The 22,005-nt window shown below is 37.3% G+C and overlaps 4 protein-coding genes across 4 annotated transcripts; 1 reads left to right on the top strand and 3 right to left on the bottom strand.

Annotated features, from left to right (window-relative positions):
• Positions 1-186: 186 nt before the first annotated feature.
• LOC117386860 (interferon a3-like) lies at positions 187-1,118 on the bottom strand. The gene is made up of 5 exons (XM_033984230.2): positions 996-1,118; positions 828-911; positions 602-751; positions 420-503; positions 187-290 (listed from the first exon to the last, which is right to left on the bottom strand). The coding sequence occupies exons 1-5, from the start codon at positions 1,116-1,118 to the stop codon at positions 207-209; spliced, it is 525 nt and encodes a 174-aa protein (XP_033840121.1). The 3' UTR covers positions 187-206.
• Positions 1,119-2,752: 1,634 nt separating this feature from the next.
• On the bottom strand, positions 2,753-3,790 carry LOC117386856 (interferon a3-like). Its single transcript, XM_033984225.2, has 5 exons — positions 3,605-3,790; positions 3,424-3,525; positions 3,167-3,316; positions 2,942-3,022; positions 2,753-2,845 (listed from the first exon to the last, which is right to left on the bottom strand). The coding sequence occupies exons 1-5, from the start codon at positions 3,728-3,730 to the stop codon at positions 2,753-2,755; spliced, it is 552 nt and encodes a 183-aa protein (XP_033840116.2). The 5' UTR covers positions 3,731-3,790.
• A 2,171-nt stretch (positions 3,791-5,961) lies between these two features.
• On the bottom strand, positions 5,962-6,893 carry LOC117386858 (interferon a3-like). The gene is made up of 5 exons (XM_033984229.2): positions 6,771-6,893; positions 6,603-6,686; positions 6,377-6,526; positions 6,195-6,278; positions 5,962-6,065 (listed from the first exon to the last, which is right to left on the bottom strand). The coding sequence occupies exons 1-5, from the start codon at positions 6,891-6,893 to the stop codon at positions 5,982-5,984; spliced, it is 525 nt and encodes a 174-aa protein (XP_033840120.1). The 3' UTR covers positions 5,962-5,981.
• A 2,285-nt stretch (positions 6,894-9,178) lies between these two features.
• plekhm1 (pleckstrin homology domain containing, family M (with RUN domain) member 1) lies at positions 9,179-21,840 on the top strand. The gene is made up of 12 exons (XM_033984523.2): positions 9,179-9,385; positions 10,328-10,410; positions 11,866-12,104; positions 12,781-13,425; positions 15,033-15,495; positions 16,525-16,687; positions 17,681-18,625; positions 18,702-18,847; positions 19,280-19,473; positions 19,690-19,753; positions 20,123-20,280; positions 20,366-21,840. Exons 2-12 carry the CDS (start codon positions 10,357-10,359, stop codon positions 20,472-20,474), a joined length of 3,180 nt encoding a protein of 1,059 aa, XP_033840414.1. The 5' UTR covers positions 9,179-9,385; positions 10,328-10,356; the 3' UTR covers positions 20,475-21,840.
• Positions 21,841-22,005: the final 165 nt, after the last annotated feature.

Below are 22,005 nucleotides of genomic sequence, written 5' to 3'. Positions count from 1 at the left end.
TCTATTAAAATCCTACATTTTATTCATTTCAACAGTGCAAAAATACAGTACAAAAATGTATAACACATACTTTTGAGTCAGTTCCATTTTAAATATTCTTCATAAAACACAATAAATACAATAAATATAATAAATATAATAAATATGAGGTCAGTTATACAATTAAAACGGTTAATTATGATCCATGATTCTGATGTTGTGGTGGTTTAAGAGGAGGCCAGCAGGTGCACTCTATGGAGATGGATTCGGACTTCTTCCCGGACAAATTCCCAGGCATCAGCGCTGTAGTCCTACAGGAAATAAATGAACAGTTTGTGTGATTATCATTCAACATCTTTAAATGTACCTTATTTTGTTAAAACTGTAGAATAATTATCATTGTTTGTTTTTTTTTCTCTCGACAATTTTAAACAACTTACCATGTGCTGTAGGACGTGCCGAGAAAGTCTCTTAAAATACATGGTCATCTTCCTGTGACTCTTTTTGTGCTGAGTTAGAGCTTGCTTCTCAACCTGGCAACACAAAGACATAACAGTCACTCATCCATTTCACGACTGTTATTTATGTATATTACGCTGAGATCTTTGGATATGAGACTTACGCAGCCTCTCACGCCGTTTGCCTGCTGCGAAATAAGGTCCAAAAAGTCCTCCACTGCGCTCTCGGGCCAGGACGCATGCGTTTGGTTCTCTTCAAACAGGGCATAAATCTCATCCAAGACATGTGCCACAAAATGGAGTCTTTCTTCGTGCTAAAATACAATACAAAATAGCAATTATAATTGGAATATTTATTATTTAGGGTTTTAAATCAAAATCTTCACTTACCGACTCTTTGGACGCGTGGTTGTACAGCTCATTTGGGAAGAACACAACATTGTCCAGGTCAATGTCATCAGTGGAGTTGTTTTTCTAGATTAGAAAAAAATATATATGCATATTAGTTCTACATAAGCACGTAATGGACTACAACTGTGCGTAACTGTCTAAACTTACCATTGTTTTGAGAAGAGCCAAAAGACTTTCGCTGTAGAGTTTAAAATCCCTGTCCATCCATTTGCAGGTCAGCGAGGAGCCTGCGTTGAAAAGGAGGCACACCAACAGGATCTTGTTCATCATTTTGTTCAGAAGAGTTTGAAACTAAATGTCTTGAGAGCTGCTGGGTAAAAATCCACCGTTTTGTGAAGTCAATGAAATTCAGATGTATCCTCAGGCTTGATTCTTTGGATCATAGCCTCAAGCCTGCATTTAAATACACACCTGAGTCTTTGGCGCCACCTAGTTTCGTTTTCTACTTACCTGGGGAATTCAAGGATAGTGTCTTCCAATTGCACGTTTGTTTTCACATTCTTACAACCTTCTTAGATTACATCAGCGACAAGACAAGCTGAAAAACATTACAATATTACAAATACAAAAAGTATACAAAAAATAATCACTATTCACGTAGCATAAATAATATATTAATGAGTAGGCTATGAAAAAAAAACCCAACAACATCAAAAACACTATAAGACAATGCTAAAAACGTGTGCTTTATTGTGAAATTGTGTGCAAACGCCAAATCAGTCCCAAATCTTTGTGCGTAATGATGCTTATAGTGCGTAATTGTATTATAATAATGCTTTTTAAGATATTACACTATAGGCTTTTTAAAATAGAATATGGGAATTGTCCTTTAAAGTTAAATTACTCTTAAATGTCGATTTATTTTTTAATTATTGTTATTATTTTTATTATTTACCAGATCCTGGATGCCTCCCTAGGGGGGTGTTCCGGGCATGTCCCGCCGGGAGGAGGCCCCGGGGAAGACCCAGGACACGCTGGAGGGACTGTATCTCTCGGCTGGTCTGGGAACGCCTTGGTGTCCCACCGGAGGAGCTGGAGGACGTGTCCGGGGAGGGGGAGGTCTGTGAGTCTCTGCTTAGACTGCTGCCCCCGCGACCCGGCCTCGGATAAGCGGCAGAAAATGCATGGCTGGATGGATGGATGGATAGATGGATGGATAGATGGATGGACAGATGGATGGATAGATGGATTTACCAGATTTAATACTGCTACACTATTATTCAGATGTAATATGTTTAAACGGCGTGTTTTGTCAAAGGCTATTGTTCAACTCACTTTTTGTTTACTTTCCTTGTTTATATTAAGCTTATTAACTTTCTCGTTGTTTCGTCACCTATTGCAGTTTATAGCCTGAATAATTGCTTTTGAATTTCTCACGGGGAGGTCCCTGTGTACGCACCTTACCTGTGTATCAGAAAGTGAAAGAGGATTGCGTCACTGAATGAGGCAACCTGCACAACACACCTGCTTCACCTGAGATTAGGAATTATTATTATTATTATTATTATTATTATTATTATTATTATTATTATTATTATTATTAAATCCATACTTGACTTTAATAAGGCTTTATTTACTTTATTGGACGAATCAAACTCCAGACTTTTAATATCACTTGTGCGTGACACCTGTTTGCTGTGAAGAAAATCAAGGGAAATGGCGAGTAAAGCTGAGGAGCAACCGGTTAGAAGACAAAAGGTGAGACACTTTGGACATGTATTTGCTAATGCTTTTATCTTAAAGCCAGTCACAATGTTGAAATGTATGAAACATTTCTCTTGTTCATCCTCAAACTAAGACATAGTTGACAACCCAAGAAGAGCAAATGTGGTAAATAAATAGTTTATTTCTTAATTTAAATAAATATATAAATAAATGCATGAATAAATAAGTCGTGAGTGGCTTTAGTTGGTTTTAGCGGCGATCAGGAGGTCTGCTCTTTGGAGATGCAGTTTGACTTCTGTGTGGATCCATTCCCAGGCTTCTGCACTATGACTCTAAAAAAGGAGGAAAAACAAAATCAAAATCGTAAGAACGTTGGCCTTTAATTGTTTTATTTTGAGACTTTAAGTTAAATCTTGAAGATGCCATACCATTTGCTCTAGCAGAGTTGACAGCCTCTTGAAATACATGCTCAGCTTCCTGTTCTTTCTTTTGAGGCTCTGGGATGCAACCTGAACACAAGATGTTGTGAGTGATTTGACATGAACAACAGAAAACTAGAAAACATGCATTGCATTAGTGTGACTCAGATTGTTCTTGTATGTTTTAATAATAGCCTAGAAATTCAAAATGTTAAAAGAAGATGATGCACTTACGCATGATCGGAGTCCATCTGCTTGCTGCGTAATGACGTTGAGAAAGTCATCCACTGCGCTCTCGTGCCAGGACGCAGACGTCTGGTCCTCCTCAAACAGGGCGACAATCTCATCCAGAAGCTGTGCCACGAATCTGATCCTCTCCTCTGTCTAAAATGCAAATAATCCATCATCATTTGTTCTGAAATGTTGCATGTTTTGTGTAAAGTTGACTTTTTACGCACAATCAAACTATAATGAATCATTTGCCTACTTACAATTGCTTTAGATGCAACGTTATAGAGCTCATTTGGGAAGGCTACGGCATCCTCCAGATCAGCGTCTTCAGTGGAGTTGATGGAACTGATGGAGTTGTTCACCTGGAATATACATTTACGCACAACAGTTAAAACATGGCATACTCATAGATACAAATGTGCATCGTTTTGGGAAACTCACCATTGCGTTAAGAAGACCCAAAGAGTTGTCTCTGTAGTCTCTATATTTATGCTCCATCCACCTGCAGCTCAGCGCGGAGCCAGCCCCAACCAAAGCGCAGACGAGTATCATCCTGAACATCATCATTGTGCTTGATAAAGTTGTATTGCTAAGTGTTTACCCTTGTATCGTTAATAGAATAAAGGTTTGCTGTGAATGTGACTGAACGAGCCATGGCACAATTTATAAAGAGGATCTTTTTCACTTTCCGATCACCTGTGGGCCCAAAGTGAATGCCTGAAGCCACAAAACCAAAGCATTTCACATTGAACGTCTAAAGAAAATGGTGGAAAATAAGCTCCAAATGAATGTTTAGACTTTTGACTAGTTTATAAGCCTATTCATTTGTTATGGTATGTATATTATTCATATTAAAGTAAAAGAAAAATTAAATTCTGTCAACTGGACATACCTGGACCACTGAGGACTTACACAGACATTTTTATATTAAAGACCTAATTATTTTTCAAGGACTCATTATAGCCTAATTTAGGCTCCTTACATTTTAATTTCTGAAAGAGTTTTGTTCATGGAGCTCACTAACGCGCACATGACCTGAGCACGTGAGCAAGCACTGATGTTAGGTGTTAAGTTTGTCCTTTTTCTTTCAACTTGGCTGATAAACTATGGTAAACTAGGCTGATAAAACTGCTTATGTTGTGCTAGTATAGGGTGAATGTGAACTATCTGCATTAAACCTACTGCATTTATTCAAGCAGCCTAAGAAATATGCTTTTACATGAGAAATAGCTGGAAGTACATTAAAATGAAAGTGCCTTTGTGCGTAGAGGCTGACGCAGCTCGGCCTGGTTCCTCTGAAGTGGAAAGCGCTGGGTGACATTTCGCTTGTTGTCCACAACGCGGTGAAAATAACTCAGAGAACTGCACTTCACACAAATTTAGGTCCGTAGGCTAAAGTTAACTGATGTTTCAGTACGTTTTATACCAGATGGTGATATAAATGGAAGGCTAAGGCATAAATGAACAGCTCTGCTGCTCAAAGAAGAAATAATGTTATTTTACATTATTATTATTATTATTATTATTATTATTATTATTATTATTATTATTATTATTATTATTATTATTATTATTATTATTATTATTATTATTATTATTATTATTATTATTATTATTATTATTATTATCACAAGAGAGAGTAGAAATGGAATATGGAGTTTACAGAAAACTGAAGTCAGGCCTATGACTTTTATGTTTGGTGTCTGGTTGCAACCATTTCATGTCTAATAGATCACTTGGTATGGTATTTACAAGAAATACACAGCTAAAATGTAAACTGTTTTTCAAATATTAAAGTGCCCCTCCAAAACAAATCTCTCATTCTTCCCATAGGCTTCATTTCAGTCAAACCAGCCAGTGCACACAATCTGTTAAAACCATTGCCATATGAAAGTGGTGTGTATGTGAGTGTTGGTATTGGAGGAGCTGATGGCGCAGATTGTTTCCACCAGTCTGCCCCAGGGTAGCTGTGGCTACAGTAGTAGCTTACAAACACCAAGTGTGGAGTGAATGAATAATGCACTGTAAAGAGCCTTGGGTGTCATGAAAGGCGCTGTATAAATCCATTCATGAATTAAAAACTAGTTGTTTGTTAAAGATCTTTCATAGAATGTCTTGTTTTATTTTAAGACTAAAGACTAAATCACCATCTCTATACAGCAAAGCTTTGAGCTTATGTGTAAGATTTTCAATAGTTGATTATTAGGCTATTAAGACCAGGAGTGTCCAAACTATGCCCCAGGGACCAAATGCGGCTCTCAGACCAATTTTTATTGGCCCTCAGGTCAGTTCAGTTGAACTGGCCCAATTGATCATAATCAGTACTTTTTACCACAAATTTGAGTAATCCTACCAGTATAACCTAAATAACATCACATTGCACTGTCATACTTTAAATACTTATTTATAGTACATACTTATTTAAAGTATGTTAAATGCACCCATCTGAATTATCCACTGTATTGCCCTGTAGCACTGTAATATCTGTGTCCCTCAGTGTCGCATATTTTTCAAGATATGGCCTTTGGTGAAAAGAGTTTGGGCACCCCTGATTAAGACCTTTTCAAATTGAGCTACAGCAACACAACATAAACTTCTTAAAATCTATTAAAATCCTACATTTTATTCATTTCAACAGTGCAAAAATACAGTACAAAAATGTATAACACATACTTTTGAGTCAGTTCCATTTTAAATATTCTTCATAAAACACAATAAATACAATAAATATAATAAATATAATAAATATAATAAATATGAGGTCAGTTATACAATTAAAACGGTTAATTATGATCCATGATTCTGATGTTGTGGTGGTTTAAGAGGAGGCCAGCAGGTGCACTCTATGGAGATGGATTCGGACTTCTTCCCGGACAAATTCCCAGGCATCAGCGCTGTAGTCCTACAGGAAATAAATGAACAGTTTGTGTGATTATCATTCAACATCTTTAAATGTACCTTATTTTGTTAAAACTGTAGAATAATTATCATTGTTTGTTTTTTTTTCTCTCGACAATTTTAAACAACTTACCATGTGCTGTAGGACGTGCCGAGAAAGTCTCTTAAAATACATGGTCATCTTCCTGTGACTCTTTTTGTGCGGAGTTAGAGCTTGCTTCTCAACCTGGCAACACAAAGACATAACAGTCACTCATCCATTTCACGACTGTTATTTATGTATATTACGCTGAGATCTTTGGATATGAGACTTACGCAGCCTCTCACGCCGTTTGCCTGCTGCGAAATAAGGTCCAAAAAGTCCTCCACTGCGCTCTCGGGCCAGGACGCATGCGTTTGGTTCTCTTCAAACAGGGCATAAATCTCATCCAAGACATGTGCCACAAAATGGAGTCTTTCTTCGTGCTAAAATACAATACAAAATAGCAATTATAATTGGAATATTTATTATTTAGGGTTTTAAATCAAAATCTTCACTTACCGACTCTTTGGACGCGTGGTTGTACAGCTCATTTGGGAAGAACACAACATTGTCCAGGTCAATGTCATCAGTGGAGTTGTTTTTCTAGATTAGAAAAAAATATATATGCATATTAGTTCTACATAAGCACGTAATGGACTACAACTGTGCGTAACTGTCTAAACTTACCATTGTTTTGAGAAGAGCCAAAAGACTTTCGCTGTAGAGTTTAAAATCCCTGTCCATCCATTTGCAGGTCAGCGAGGAGCCTGCGTTGAAAAGGAGGCACACCAACAGGATCTTGTTCATCATTTTGTTCAGAAGAGTTTGAAACTAAATGTCTTGAGAGCTGCTGGGTAAAAAATCCACCGTTTTGTGAAGTCAATGAAATTCAGATGTATCCTCAGGCTTGATTCTTTGGATCATAGCCTCAAGCCTGCATTTAAATACACACCTGAGTCTTTGGCGCCACCTAGTTTCGTTTTCTACTTACCTGGGGAATTCAAGGATAGTGTCTTCCAATTGCACGTTTGTTTTCACATTCTTACAACCTTCTTAGATTACATCAGCGACAAGACAAGCTGAAAAACATTACAATATTACAAATACAAAAAGTATACAAAAAATAATCACTATTCACGTAGCATAAATAATATATTAATGAGTAGGCTATGAAAAAAAAAACCCAACAACATCAAAAACACTATAAGACAATGCTAAAAACGTGTGCTTTATTGTGAAATTGTGTGCAAACGCCAAATCAGTCCCAAATCTTTGTGCGTAATGATGCTTATAGTGCGTAATTGTATTATAATAATGCTTTTTAAGCTATTACACTATAGGCATTTAAAAAAAATAGAATATGGGAATTGTCCTTTAAAGTTAAACTTACTCGTAAATGTCGATTTATTTTTTAATTATTGTTATTATTTTTATTATTTACCAGATCCTGGATGCCTCCCTAGGGGGGTGTTCGGGGCATGTCCCGCCGGGAGGAGGCCCCGGGGAAGACCCAGGACACGCTGGAGGGACTGTATCTCTCGGCTGGCCTGGGAACGCCTTGGTGTCCCACCGGAGGAGCTGGAGGACGTGTCCGGGGAGGGGGAAGTCTGTGAGTCTCTGCTTAGACTGCTGCACCTGCGACCCGGCCCCGGATAAGCGGCAGAAAATGCATGGATGGATGGATGGATGGATGGATGGATGGATAGATGGATGGATGGATGGATTTACTAGATTTAATACTACTACACTATTATTCAGATGTAATATGTTTAAACGGCGTGTTTTGTCAAAGGCTATTGTTCAACTCACTTTTTGTTTACTTTCCTTGTTTATATTAAGCTTATTAACTTTCTCGTTGTTTCGTCACCTATTGCAGTTTATAGCCTGAATAATTGCTTTTGAATTTCTCACGGGGAGGTCCCTGTGTACGCACCTTACCTGTGTATCAGAAAGTGAAAGAGGATTGCGTCACTGAATGAGGCAACCTGCACAACACACCTGCTTCACCTGAGATTAGGAATTATTATTATTATTATTATTATTATTATTATTATTATTATTATTATTATTATTATTATTATTATTATTATTATTATTATTATTATTATTATTTATTTATTTATTTATTTATTTATTTATTTATTTATTTATTTACTTTTTATTCATTTATTTACTTTTTTATTTATTTATTTACTACTTTAGCACTGATGCTATTTATTGATACAAAATACACAAACTAAAATGTTTTATACAATTCAGACCTATGTAGGCTAACGTAATAGGCATTTTCTCCCTATGACGAAATATGACGCTAAAACTGGCTCAATTGCGACGCTTGATGCCAGACGCGTGTACTGCATCATGGTAACACAGAGTGACCAGAATTTCTTTTGCATTTCTTTATAGCCTCAATCTTCTTTGCTTACAGAAAACAAACAAACAAACAAACAAACAAAACACACCAAGTAGAGCTTATGAGACAACAGTAGACCTATAATAAAGAAAAAAAAGTGTTTTGGTGGGTGTAGGTTGGTTTTTATCTTTGTTTTAAAACATTACTCTGCTATGGTATTTATCTCTGTAAAATATAACAGACTTGCTTATAAGGAACAAAAAAGTGAGGTTGGGACAGTTTAAAGAACATGATGTCCTCCTCACATGGTTGAGCAAAAACATCAACACGGTACTGTAGATCTGATGCGTTTAACTTATCTGGAAAAATGAAGATTAGTGTTGTAAAACCTACAATTTTACAGCAAATTGACAATATGATCTGTATATACAATATCAGTGTAATTTACAATGTAATTGGGTGAGAATATACGTTATTGGCTAAATATGTCAAGTAGTTAAACATGATCAAGTGTTATTACTGTTAAGTCAATTCTCGATTTAAAATAGCATTATCATAACCAGTGCTTAGTAACTCCATATATCTAGTTTTTATATGCATTTATACGCCTAATATTTACTTAAATAAAAGGTGAAGAGGCCAATTCTACCGTTAAAACTGTATGTTGACTCAAATGTAGTTATATTTCCCGAAACCATGAAAGCATCGTGGTGACTACCCTTCCCAGAATGCATTAGCCCTCAGTTGATCAGTGGCAGGCGGAGAGCGCTCTGTCACGGCTGTGCGTAAAGAAGAAAAAAATCGTATGTTTTGTATTGATTTGTGATTTTTTAACTCCTGAGACGATGGAGCAAACGTGTCCGGATCTATGATAGTTTAACGGGTTTATTTTGGGGGCAATAATCGCGCTGTTTTGCAGCATTGATGACAAGATAGCAAACCTGATGCGGTAAGGAGGCTAGCGCGAAAGCTAATTACTGTTGTTGTCATTTTCCTCCGTGTTATGTAACGCTTTTATTCTTTCTCTTACATGTTAATTCTATATAGATTAATACTACATTTTGACACTCATGTATTAGGCTTAGTTGGTGTGTTTAATCCACATGTTATTCAGGATAGCTGCTAATATTTTTGATCTTGAATTTTATCCATAGACGCTCCAGCCTTAGGTAGAGTTCACGTTTCAGTAGTAGTAGTTTTACCTTAATATGTCACTTTCACGCCATATACAGCATTGTTATTATGTATATTACACAGATATTGACGTAAAGGGGCAGAATACATCAGGAATCATAAGGAAAGCTTTAATTTTTGCAGGTAATAGCGATGAACCGCGGTATGCAACTATGTTCTATCAATACTTCATATAGAGGAAGTCTGTGTGCTACTTCCTTCTGCAATCTCGTAAATATGGGAATCACATGACGCTGCTCGACACAGTTACTCATTGCCACCATGAAATTGCGGATATTTCACAGAACATAGCGTGTCGGAAAAGGCGCACATTTGCAGTTGTCTGTTTGCGCAAAGGAAGGGCAAAAATAGGATAGGACATCACATGCTCTCTCACAGCCAGTCTGGAGACACAGCTAGTTTGTGCTGCTTTTTAACCTAGTTTATTGTCTTTTGCCAAGGACTTCTGCTAAAACTACTACTACTACTTAATTTTTAATACAATTTGGAGTAAAAATATCACTTATTGTCTATATTTGAAGAGAATTCCTAGTAGATGACAGTACTAGAAAAAAACACAATTTGTTACACCAATTTGTTGTTCAACTTGGCCAAGGAATAAAAAATTGAGGATAAATTTAACCATCTTACTTACAACTGATGTCATCAGTATTTTGTTTTGTTCATTATTTTAATTTCTGAATCTCTGGATCTCTAGGTGTGCCATGTGGGACTGAATGACGTGCCATGTTAGCCACGCAGATGCCAGAGACGCTGCCCGACACTAAAGATGTTAAACAGGTAAAACAGCTGTTCATTTACTAGCAAAGGGATTTTACTTGCTTAGATTTTACTTTCCAATCATTCCTAAACTAACTTATATGAGCAATAGAAAGGCAGACACGATTGTATTCATATTTTAAAGTGTTTATAACTTAATATGCGCTTCACAGCTTCTAAAAGAGAAACCATTGGTATCTTTTTGTATTATCTAAAGATGCCATGATTAATAATTAACAAGTGATAATTACTATTACAGAACTGACCTTGCAATACACTTAGAACTGTAATGTAGTTAAGTACATTACACTTTTATCATAAGTTTACATATTTATTGATGATTTGCTGTGTGATTTGTCATTGCTCTAATAAAAACTGTTGTGCGAAAGTAACCAACTCAGCAGATTCTAATTGTAGCTTCTCAAGTCAGGAATTTTACAAGTGTGCTTGGCTGGGACACTGAGACTGCTTGCTCAGTGAAGTCAAGGAAACTCTTTGTACAATGACATTTTTACTCGGTCAGATGACACTAGGAGTATTGCCCTGTTAGGTAATCCCCTATGTAGGATATGATCAATGTTTTGTAAGTCCTGATGAAATTGTAAACTTTTCCTAATAATGTCTTGATTTTACTTTAAGACTCCCTTGTTGCTAATTAGATGAGCTTAATCTCATCCACTCAGGCAGAGGATAAAGCTTTTGATTATTGATTGGATTAACAGAAGGTACCTTGATTGGATAACACCTAAAACAGTTGGAACTTTACCTTTGAAAACTTTAAATCAGGCTAACCACATCTGTTTAAAAAAAAAAAAATATTATCATTAATGCAATATATCTTATTATATGGCAAGAACTCCTTATAACCATTATCAACATCAATAATATCATTTTGTTCATAGGCCTGCTTAAAAAAAACAAAACAGTGCTATTATCAAAATTTACTTTTCAGAGCTTTTAACCATGTTATAGTTGTTTCCACTCACCATTTACTTACCCAAGTAGTATGTGGAGTCATTTCGTGCTTATTTGAGCAATCTTTATTTTCAAGATGTCAATCTGCGGCTCACTAGCGTGATAGTCCATTATCCATCAGAGATGCCGACTCTTTGTTGTGATGACGTTTATGGTGATGTCAGCTCCCATTGGGCACTGAAGTTTTCTAACCGCTGACTTGTTTCTTTAATCAAGTCACTTTAGATTAATATTGGAAATTAAAATGTCCAATTTATAACATAATGCTCCTTGGGTGTCATAGATTATAGATAAATAGCAGACACAAGCACAATAGGTCTTCTTCAAATTCGCAATAATTCCAGATCTTATAAATTTTCTTTTTTTAATTTATATTTACATGACTTTTGTTATAAGTTTGTCTGTTCTCATACTTTGGTGTGTTCTAGTAGATATAGTCATAGCCTTATTTTCCACAGAACATATGTTGAGGTATAAGTTCCTTGTCTTCTTTTGCCCTAGATTAAAGACAGGTTGGTCCAGTCGCTCAAGGCCCTTCAGAAACGCTACGTGACGTCAGACACTGTGGTCACCAGTGAAGATGGTGATGCGAACCTCCTCTGTTCCGCCCTCGAGGCCGTGTTCATCCATGGCATCAGGAGCAAATTCATCCGCTCTGATAATGGGATCAGAGGCAGGAAGAAGGAGAAAGGACTTCCTCAACCCGCCTTCTGGAGCCTCCTGAAAACAGTTACACATCGGTATGTTTAAAAAATATATATAATTTAAGTTTGTAAGTTAAAGCTGCACTATGTAACTTTTCTGGTAGTTGGTCTGCATGTGCCTGTCTCCATGAAGTTATGATGGTATTGTTTTGGCTGAAATGTTCTATATCATGGTATTGAATCTGTCTTGGATTTATTAAATTATATTAGGTGTTTTTATGGCTGTTAAATACCTTGAAAAGGATGTATTCTTACGGTACATGTCTTACTTTTGGTCTCTATGGAGATGGATACATTTAAAATTAATGCCATATTATTGAACATTGTGGGCTTAGCAATAACATCTCTATGGAGACAAATAGATGGCGGTTCCTTCACTAGAAAAGTTATGCAGTAAACCTTTAAATGTAAGATTTACATACATTGGAACACTTAAACAGTTTGTATTTCCAAGACATTGACAATCTAATAAAGAAAATTAGAAGTTAAATGAATTTCTGTGTTATTTTTATACCAACCCACCAGTGGTCATCAAGTCAAATATATTATCTTCATTGTTTACCCCATGAACCAAGATAAATGATTTATTTGTATGATAACAAAATCAAGATTTAAAATAAATAAATCAAATAAAAATATAAATCTCCATTCCCGAGCTCAGTTAGTTTGTGTCTTTAATTTACGTTAATCTAAACTTCTTCCTTTTCTATAGTGATGTCATCACTGAACTGGAGAAGCTCAACTTTGTGACGACGGAGGTGGGCCGTTGTCGTGCTTGGTTACGGCTAGCTCTCAACCACGGCTTGCTGGAATGCTATCTAGTTTCACTGTTCAGAGAGGAGTCCAAACTGCAAACCCACTACCAGCCCAATGCCATTTTGTTAAACCCAGAGGAGCGAGAGGTACTCCTTAGCTACCTCCAAGGCCTCTCCTCCCTCACATTTGACCTGTCCTACAAGTCCGCTGTCTTGAAAGAGTGGACCACAACCCCACTAGCTTTAGCCGGACTCTGCCCCATGTCCCAGCTGGATGCACTTGAGGTCAACGGAGATGCAACAGCTAAAGCGAATGGTAGCGAAAGTTGGGATTCGGTCTCACAAACATCCAGTTCTTCAGATGCGCTGGATTTGCCAAAGGAGGGTCAGGTTTTGTATGCCGGACAAGGGGACAACGGTGGAACAGATTTGACCTCTTCAAATTTAAGTCTAGACACCACTGGTTCGTCCCACCTCTCCTCCAGCCTGAGCTCTGACAGTCTGCTCCAAGGACAGGAGTTTAGGAGTCCTGCAGCTGAACAGTCCTCTGCCAGTGACCTAGATGTCTCTGTTACTGTCTGTTCCAACAGACCAGCAAAAGAGTAAGTGGTTTAAGTTTAACTGTGTTTGTGTTGGTTCATTGTGGTGTTATGTCTCAGGTTGTAATTGTGTTAATTGTTGTATTACAGTCAGGCTGCATTGCTGTCACGATAACTACTATATCGACTTATCTTTCAGTATGTGAAAGCTGGAACAATATTTTTTCAGGTTAATATGTACATTTCCTTTGCACTGGAAAATTGTTATTTATGTTCTGGTTATAGGATAAGATTTGAGGTGTAAAAGAGTCAATTAATATCTTCTAAAACTCATTACAGATGCAAACTAAGAACTAAAGTGTTTCATTCTCCTATTTATTTTTTGCAGATAATATTTTTGTAGATTTAGACTAGTTTTTGTGGCTTAAATCTGCTCTTGGGTCAGTGGTATATATTGGTTTCAATATTATCGTGTAGCTCCTGTATTTACGTCAGATATATCACGAGTTGTAGGAGTGAAGACATTTCGCTGCTCATCCAAGCTGCTTTTTCACTCCTGGTCAGATTGCTGGTGGACACTGCCTTATATCTGTTTGAAGGGAGGAGCTAACTACACTGAAACTAAGAATGTCTATCAACATCTGTTTACAAAAATGTCTTCACTCCTGTAATGTTTTGTCCAGATAAAATTTTTTTCTTTTACTATGGATCATAGCTGGACAGCTGAGGGATTATCCAGACAATTTTAACATGTGTTATCGTGCCAGGCCTAATTGCAATCAGGGGGCACACAAATTGGTAGTTTTGAGTATTTTAATACAATTATTGGTAATGGGCAATATGCCAGAAAATGAATACCACAATCCTGTTGCAGACAGATCACTATTAAAATTTTATCATGATTGAATTTGACCTAGTGTTGCTTAAGAGGTAACTAAAGTCATCTGCTTCTTCTGAAAATTCACACATCATTTCAGTTGATTAAATCCACCTGTCACTCACTCAGTCTTGCTGAGGCTAACCAATAGGAGGGGTGGATTGAAAAATTGTTACAGCAGACAGCTTATACTCAAGAGAGAATTTGTCACAATGCACAAATTTTTAACCACAATAGCACATTGTCACCAGAATTATATGATGACCCGAATAATCACCATTATAAATTTTAATATTCCTATTTTAAACGCAGCCGTAAGAAAAGCCATAGCCTTTAGGTTTTATATATAATATTATATATAATGGGCAATAATAATAGCTTTTCATTTTGCCCCATTTACAGTAAACCAATATTCCCGCAAAGATACTTCTGTATCATATTCATACTTGACTGTATCACATTCAGGAATAATAGTCTCCATTGTTTATGTGTAATGTGAGCGCATGATGTTAGCAAAAGACAGTAATGCAACCTCTGCTAATTCTATGGACCGTGACCTTAATTTATTATTTTTTTTAAGACAAGACCTTTTTTGTCCTACATTGGTGTATGCATTACAATTTTATGTTTTAAAACCTATAAATAATGTAATAGTATAATTGGTGTGATTTTGTTTTTGTTCAGAAATTCATTCAGTATTTTGTAGTTTCAGCGTATCTCCATTTAAATAATTTCTGAGCCATTGCCTTACACATTCTATATCACCTCTTCTTTCTTTGTCTTGTTCTTGTAGTTTGTTTAAAACCCAGGACTACTTCAGCCAGGACTCGATGCGTGAGGACTCCTTTGTCTCCAGCTCGGGTCCGGACCAGCTCTCCGAAAACGCCATATCGAGCAGCTCCGACAGCGAAACACAAGAAACACCAATCCAAAACGAGACCAACCAGGAGACCAATCAGGAGACCACCCTCACTGATCCTTCACCTCCACCCCATGAGCTAATACTATGTAGCGAGATTCCAGAAGATATATCCCCTTCTAATGAATCTAACCAAAATGTTGAACCTAATTTGGACTATGAAACACCTGAAAAAGTAAAATCCAGCAATGAAGAGGGGAAGTCAGAGCCTGTCCCAAATGAAGAAGACTCAAACATGAGAAAAGACAGTTCTGAAGACCAATCTGAACCAGTGGTTGAGCAGGAGGCCCGTCGCTCTGCCAGTGTTCTCAGCAGACAGCACTCAGAATCACTATCAGTAAGTACTCATTATCCATAAGCCACTTGTGTGTATGTGAATTGTACTTGCATTTGAGTACATTGAATATATTAAAATGTGAATTAAAAAGTAGAGTTTGTTGAACAGGTATGTAATGAGTGACAACATTGTGATTTAAAAGTTAACATTTTCCTTATGGGACAGATCCACAGGTAAAATTGGAGTCACTGAGAGATAAAGAAAACCGCTACCTTAGGGCATGGCGTTTTGGGTCGGTTTTTGAAAATTGCAGATTGAATAGCCATAAAGCAATGGTTTTTGTTTTCTTTGGAAAGTATACATGTTAGCAAGCAATCCATTTGTTTCACCTATTAGATTTTTGATACTTTTGACCTGAACCCTGATACTAATTGATACTAAAACTACTATTTAAACTAGACACATATGTGAACAGGTATTAATGCTAAAAAAAAGAGTCTAGAAATACAAAAAAAAGTCACATGCATAGGACAGAAATGAACTTTTCCTGAATAGATTTAGAATGATCTTGAGCTGTATCAGAACTGTAAGACAGACTAGTTGTCTGCTCATGGACCACTATGGAACCTACCTGGACGACTGAGGGATTACACGATATAAGGCCACATGCCAATATAAAAAAGTACTATTATTTAATGTTGAAAATCACATTCTACTGTCTAAAGAGTGTTTTTTCTTATTATCATCGTGGCAACACTATTGGCTATAAATTATTTTCACCTGCAGTTTTAATCATGGTTTTGTTTTATTAAGTCATGCTTCTTAGAGTAAAATCACTTTCACTTCAACACTTGTGGTTTTGTAGCGACTTTCATTGATGGGTTATCTTGTGACTAACCTGTATTTTAAAACATTGCAGTTTGTCTATTAGTGCAAAGTAAACTAAACTCATTTACGCTGCAAACACTTGCTGAAAAGAAGAAGTTACTGCACTGTTTTTCTTGTCACACCTATTGAAATATTTAAATGTGCTATTAAAAACCAGTTACATTGATAAGAATGAGGAAGTGTCTGTTTTGAACGCTGCAGTATTCTCGCTCGTGGATCTCAGATGATGATATATACAAACCGACGCTGGAGGAAGTCCCAGATCTGCACCAGGATGAAACTTCTGTCCAGGGTCCAAACCTCCCAGAACCCAACGCTCCCCAGTCCACTCCCCCTCTCAGTGTTGTACACCGCAGGAAAACTGGTATGAATGTCTCCTTTTAAATAAACAATCCACTTTTTTAGTATTGATACTCATGCCAACAAAATGAAATGGCATGAGAAATAAAAAATTACCACTTTTGCATATTCAATACAAGGGTTTCTTGTAAAAATAAAAAGGTATTCATTCTACCTCTAAAAAGTGAGTCAGCCAGTTTATTATGTCATTTATGCATCCCACTTAAATACCACTTGAAGTTTGTCTGTTTTTTATTTGGATCCCATTAGCTGAAAGCAGGACAATCAGCTAGTCTCTCTAGGTCCTTTGAAATACAAAATCTCAATTTCAACATTACAAATATACATTTACTGTTTTGATAGCAGACATCATTACATGTGATTTTTCATTACAATAAAGTCATATTTCCTTAAAAAAAAGTTAATTAACCTTATGGGGCATCAACAATATACATTATACAATACTACATATACATGTATCCAGTACACTTAATGCACATTTCACATATTTTTTTCTTATTTAAGCTTGAAAAGTGAGAAAAAGAGTGGGAAGAAGAAAATGTATTAAATCCCACCCCTGTATATATATATATAGTGTAGTTGTTTAAAAATTAAAGGCATATCTTTGTTTTGAGATTGTGTGGTACATTGTGTCAATATAATAGTGACTTAATCTTTTAGTTTGATAGCATGCTTTTTGGTGTACAAGATTACAGCTGATTACAAGCACATTTAATTAATAAATGCAGCAAATAAACGCTGGTCCATGGTAAATGATTCACTTGTGTGGTGGTGTCTATAATTTATTTTTTTTGCTCTCAATGGCTAACGGGAAACACCGATGATGCCACACACTGTACACCAATTATAGCTTTGGGAAAGTTTCCTGAAAGAGCTTTTTGTCATTCATAAAATACTTAAGGGGTCATGACCCTTGTTATTTACTTAAATTCCTGTGTATTGTCTTTTGTGTTTAGAAAGTTGAAAGTGTGTACACTCATCTTTCACTCTCTGTCAGGACTTTCCAATCCTTTCCGCGGGCTGCTGAAGCTCGGACACCTGGAGCGGCGTCATGCCATGGGAATGTGGCGTGACTACTACTGTGAACTCTCTCCTTTTGAGTTCAGGCTTTACCTGAACGCTGAGGAGCGCACCTGTGCAGAGAACTGTTCCCTGGTGCGCTGTGACGACGCCCGCCTCTCCTCCTCAGACGGGCGATTTGAGCTCTCATTTTCGGGAAAAAGGCTGTACCTGCGAGCGGCCGATAGTGGAGAGGCTGAGGACTGGCTGGACAGGATCCAGGAGGCGGTGCATAAGTGCAGACCAGTGCCCCGTGTGGACGAGCACTGGGAGGTGCTTCAGTTACCCCCTGTGGCATCGGTGCCCTCCAGTCCAGACCTGGGGGGGTCCTCCTCAGACTCAGGCATCAGTGAAGAAGCTCCTCATCCTAAAGTGTTTGACTGGTCTCGTTCATGTGATGTGGAGAGTGACGCCATCAAAGAGTCTGTGCTGTACTGCTGCACTGACTCTGAGGCGCAGCATTGGGCTCCTCTGGTCTTCTCTTTGTCTCTGGAGGCGCTCAAAGGTTTTAAGCTGCAGGAGAACAGGAAGCAGCTCTGGATAAACCATCCCATTCAGGACATTAGGGATGTGGTGCCAGATGTGTCTATGGGAGGAGCAGAGTTTTTCAAACTGCTGACAGTGAGAGAGACCCTCAGGCTGAGAGCAGAGAATCCCAAAGAGGCGCGCTCCTGGAGGGACCTGGTCCGCGGAGCACTGGACTCATATTTGGAGAGTGGAGAGGACGGGACAACAGAGGAGCCCATCGTTGCTCCATCAGGGATCAACGGAAACCTCTACAGACTGGTGCAGCACAGGCTCAAGGAGGATGGCACTCTACTAACTCACCTGTGCACCGTCCCAGTAGAGAAAGGGCTGGACTCGCAGAGCTTCAAATGTGCAGGTACTTTTATTTTGAGGCTCCTTATTCAGAGGTATCTAAAGGATGCGTGTTTAACTTTCCTCTATGCCATGCTCAGGATGTCCACGTCAGATCGGCCCATCCCGCAGCAGAGCGAGGCTGTGTGAGTTCACAGGACAGTACTACTGCGACTTCTGCCATGTTGGAGAAACCACCATCATCCCCTCTCGTATGGTCCACAACTGGGACCTAGTAGAGAGAGAGGCGAGTTTGACACATACACACAACTTTTAATAGAATGGGACATCACAATGTTTGAAATCTTGTTGTCATTAATTAAGATGGGGTCAGTAAATGCACTTTTACATGTCAGTTTGTGGTTGGATAAATATAACTGTATAAAGTGGTGTTGTTTTTTCACATATAGATCAGTCTAAATTTTGAATTGCTTTCAGTATTTATTTCCTGAATGTAAACAATATTGACTTTTAATCTGTGCCATTTAACGAAAAAAAAAAATTCTTCAAGTAGGATCAAATATCCAAATCTTGATCTCAATTACAATTTGATCAATACTAAAACTAACTGTCCCCTTATTATCTCATTCTACAAATTTAAAACAATCTGCTAGTGAAGTTTATGTGTATGCAAAACCATATACTTATCTCTTGTACTGTACTATATTTTTATGCTTAGGTTTCGAAGAAGGCGCTGCGGCTGTTGGCAGAGGTGCAGCACGAGCCTCTGCTGAACCTGGATCAGTTGAACCCAGATCTGATGACTCATTCCGAATCCATGGCCCAAATCCATAAAATCCGACAAAAACTCCGGCTCTTAGGTGATTACCTGCTCACCTGTCGTAGCAACGCCTGGAAGAGACTACAAGCCAGGTCGGTCAAGATATTTTAGTTGGTTTTCTCTTTTGTTGCTGTTAGTTTATTTATTTTTATGTATTTATTTTGTTTGAGTTTTTATTTAAAGAACAACCTTATGTTACAGCCACAATTCACATTAAGGCATTTAGTATAAGAGACATTTTACAAGTAAATAAGTAGAAATTTCACTTCTGCCAAATGTTCAAATGAAATCAGTATTTATATTTCCAGGATGGAACAGAGGCCTTACCTTTTGGAGTCCAGTCAGCTGTACAGTATCCTGGATCTACGACAGGTATCCATCAGATCAATCACTATTCACATTATTGTATTGCGACTTGCTAAAGCTGCACTATGTTACTTTTCTGGTGAGGGATCCGCCACCTGCTTGGCTCCATGGAGATGTTGCTGCTTTCACAGGACTGATTCACAGTATAACATTGAACTTATCTACTTTCACGGAGTGGCGTTCAAGTTGGCGTAATATTTGTGGGAAGGGGACTCATAATAGATTAAAGTAGGACTAAATCAGGCCATACTGTAGAACATTACAGGCACCAGACCAGAAAGGTTGCATAGTGCACCTTTAACCAATTAAATTATTGTACTGTAACTTGTAACTGTAACTAAACTATCAACCTATATTTTATGTTGTCTTTTCCAGATCGCAGAGGGCCAGTACCCTATATACTTGATCACATTGGTGCAACTCGCGTCTAACCATGTTTTCCAATGTGACCTATGCACTCAAAGAGGTTTCATCTGCCAAACATGCCACTCCAATGAAATAATCTTTCCTTTCCAGTTTGACAGCACCACTCGGTATGTTCGCCAGCAAAGTTTGTTAAACAATTTCATATTGTTTTATTGTTTATATTAAATTCATCTTTGTTTTCCTTTAAAACAGGTGTAAAGATTGTAAGGCAGTGTTCCATCTTCATTGTAAATCTACCAGCGATCCATGTCCGCGATGTTTACGAATAAAAAAATACCAAGAGCGGGACATGCAAGACTGACCGGCCTGCAGTACCTCGCATGTTTCACTAGAGGCCGGACTTTTCCAAGTCAAGAAAGACTGAACAATACAACCTGAAGTGCAATTATGAGAACAACTTGTTTGACTTGTAGGACTTGGTTTATTGATAGAGTTCAATCCAAAGCCTTGTTAACAGCTGTGATGCCAGCAAATCACAGCCAATGTTACTGATACCTCTGCCTTCAGTTTAGCCTCAACATCAAATGAAAGACCAGGTATAAATGAAGGATGTTGCCAAGAACTATCCCCCCCCTTTTTTCATTTTTTTTTTTTTCTCAAAGTTGTATTTTTTGTGTTTAATCAAAAAAAACGACATTGTACATATACACTGATTGAGCACAACATTATGACAAGGAGACAAGGAATATATTGGATTGGTTAAATTTTTATGGCAAGTTCAAAGCAGAAGATTCATGGTAGACAGTCGGGTCCAGAGAGATCACATTGCTCTGGTTGCCATGGTAATGTGTTTGCATCTGTAGCCATAAACAGCCCTGAAATGATATATTTTTAGGCTGTTTTATTGTATGGTGTAACTTGAGATAAAGCTACTTCTGCTAACATGTTAACTACTCCAAAACATTTCCATAAATCTAACCTTAACCAAATACCAACCTTAACAAAAAAAAAAACATGTTCCTAAACAGGCACTTAATCATATTGAATGAGGTACCAGATAGGAACAGTGGTGAACCAATAAAATGAAAATGTGCTAACTCAGATCCCTAAATAAGTTATGCTGGTTCTTGTATGAAGTTGCCAGAATTCTGTTTTGAATATTTGGCATGGAGTCATAATGTTACGCCTGATTGATGTATGTCTCAAATTCATTATTATAGTATTTAATTATGTGATGCATTCAGAGGTGTAATTTGGACAAAATGGTGATAAAGGTGATTTTGACAGTGCCTTCTTTGTTTTTAGCCTTACTTTTGTTTTTGTAACCAATGTTGTCATGGAAGTGTAGCATAATTATAATTACAAGTCTGATTACTCATATACTGTCTGTGAAAATCAAGATCCTAATTTAAAATGACACGATGATGGAAAACACTGATGCTGCTTACATTCAGCCATTATTAATTTTATAGCACAAATTTCAAATCAACATTTTAAGGAACAATTTTATTTTGCTAGTTTGCACATAGCGATGACTGTTAAAAGGTTATGAATCTGAACTAAAATAGATTTGTAACACTTTTTAGCACACTTACTGGACATATGCAGTTGTATCTCCTGATGTTTAAGTGATGTAGCATTGATTTTTATTTACATTTTAAAGGAAAGAGCAAATAGGTTTACTCATTGGGTGCATTCCACACCTGTCTCTTTAAGTTTGTGGCTACACTGCAGAGCTTTTGAAGTTGATTGATTTGATGTATTTTTTATGTGTAAATATAAAATAAAATAAATATTAATAAGAATAACTTTGCTGATTCTCATTAAGTCCCACACAGCCAGGACCCAACTGTAGTAGTTTCAAGTGACAGAATATTTCAAATCAGGCTTAA

The sequence above is a fragment of the Periophthalmus magnuspinnatus genome, chromosome 19 (genome assembly GCF_009829125.3).
Source record: "Periophthalmus magnuspinnatus isolate fPerMag1 chromosome 19, fPerMag1.2.pri, whole genome shotgun sequence".
NCBI classification, from domain to species: domain Eukaryota; kingdom Metazoa; phylum Chordata; class Actinopteri; order Gobiiformes; family Gobiidae; genus Periophthalmus; species Periophthalmus magnuspinnatus.
This window is presented reverse-complemented; position numbering and strand designations above follow the sequence as displayed.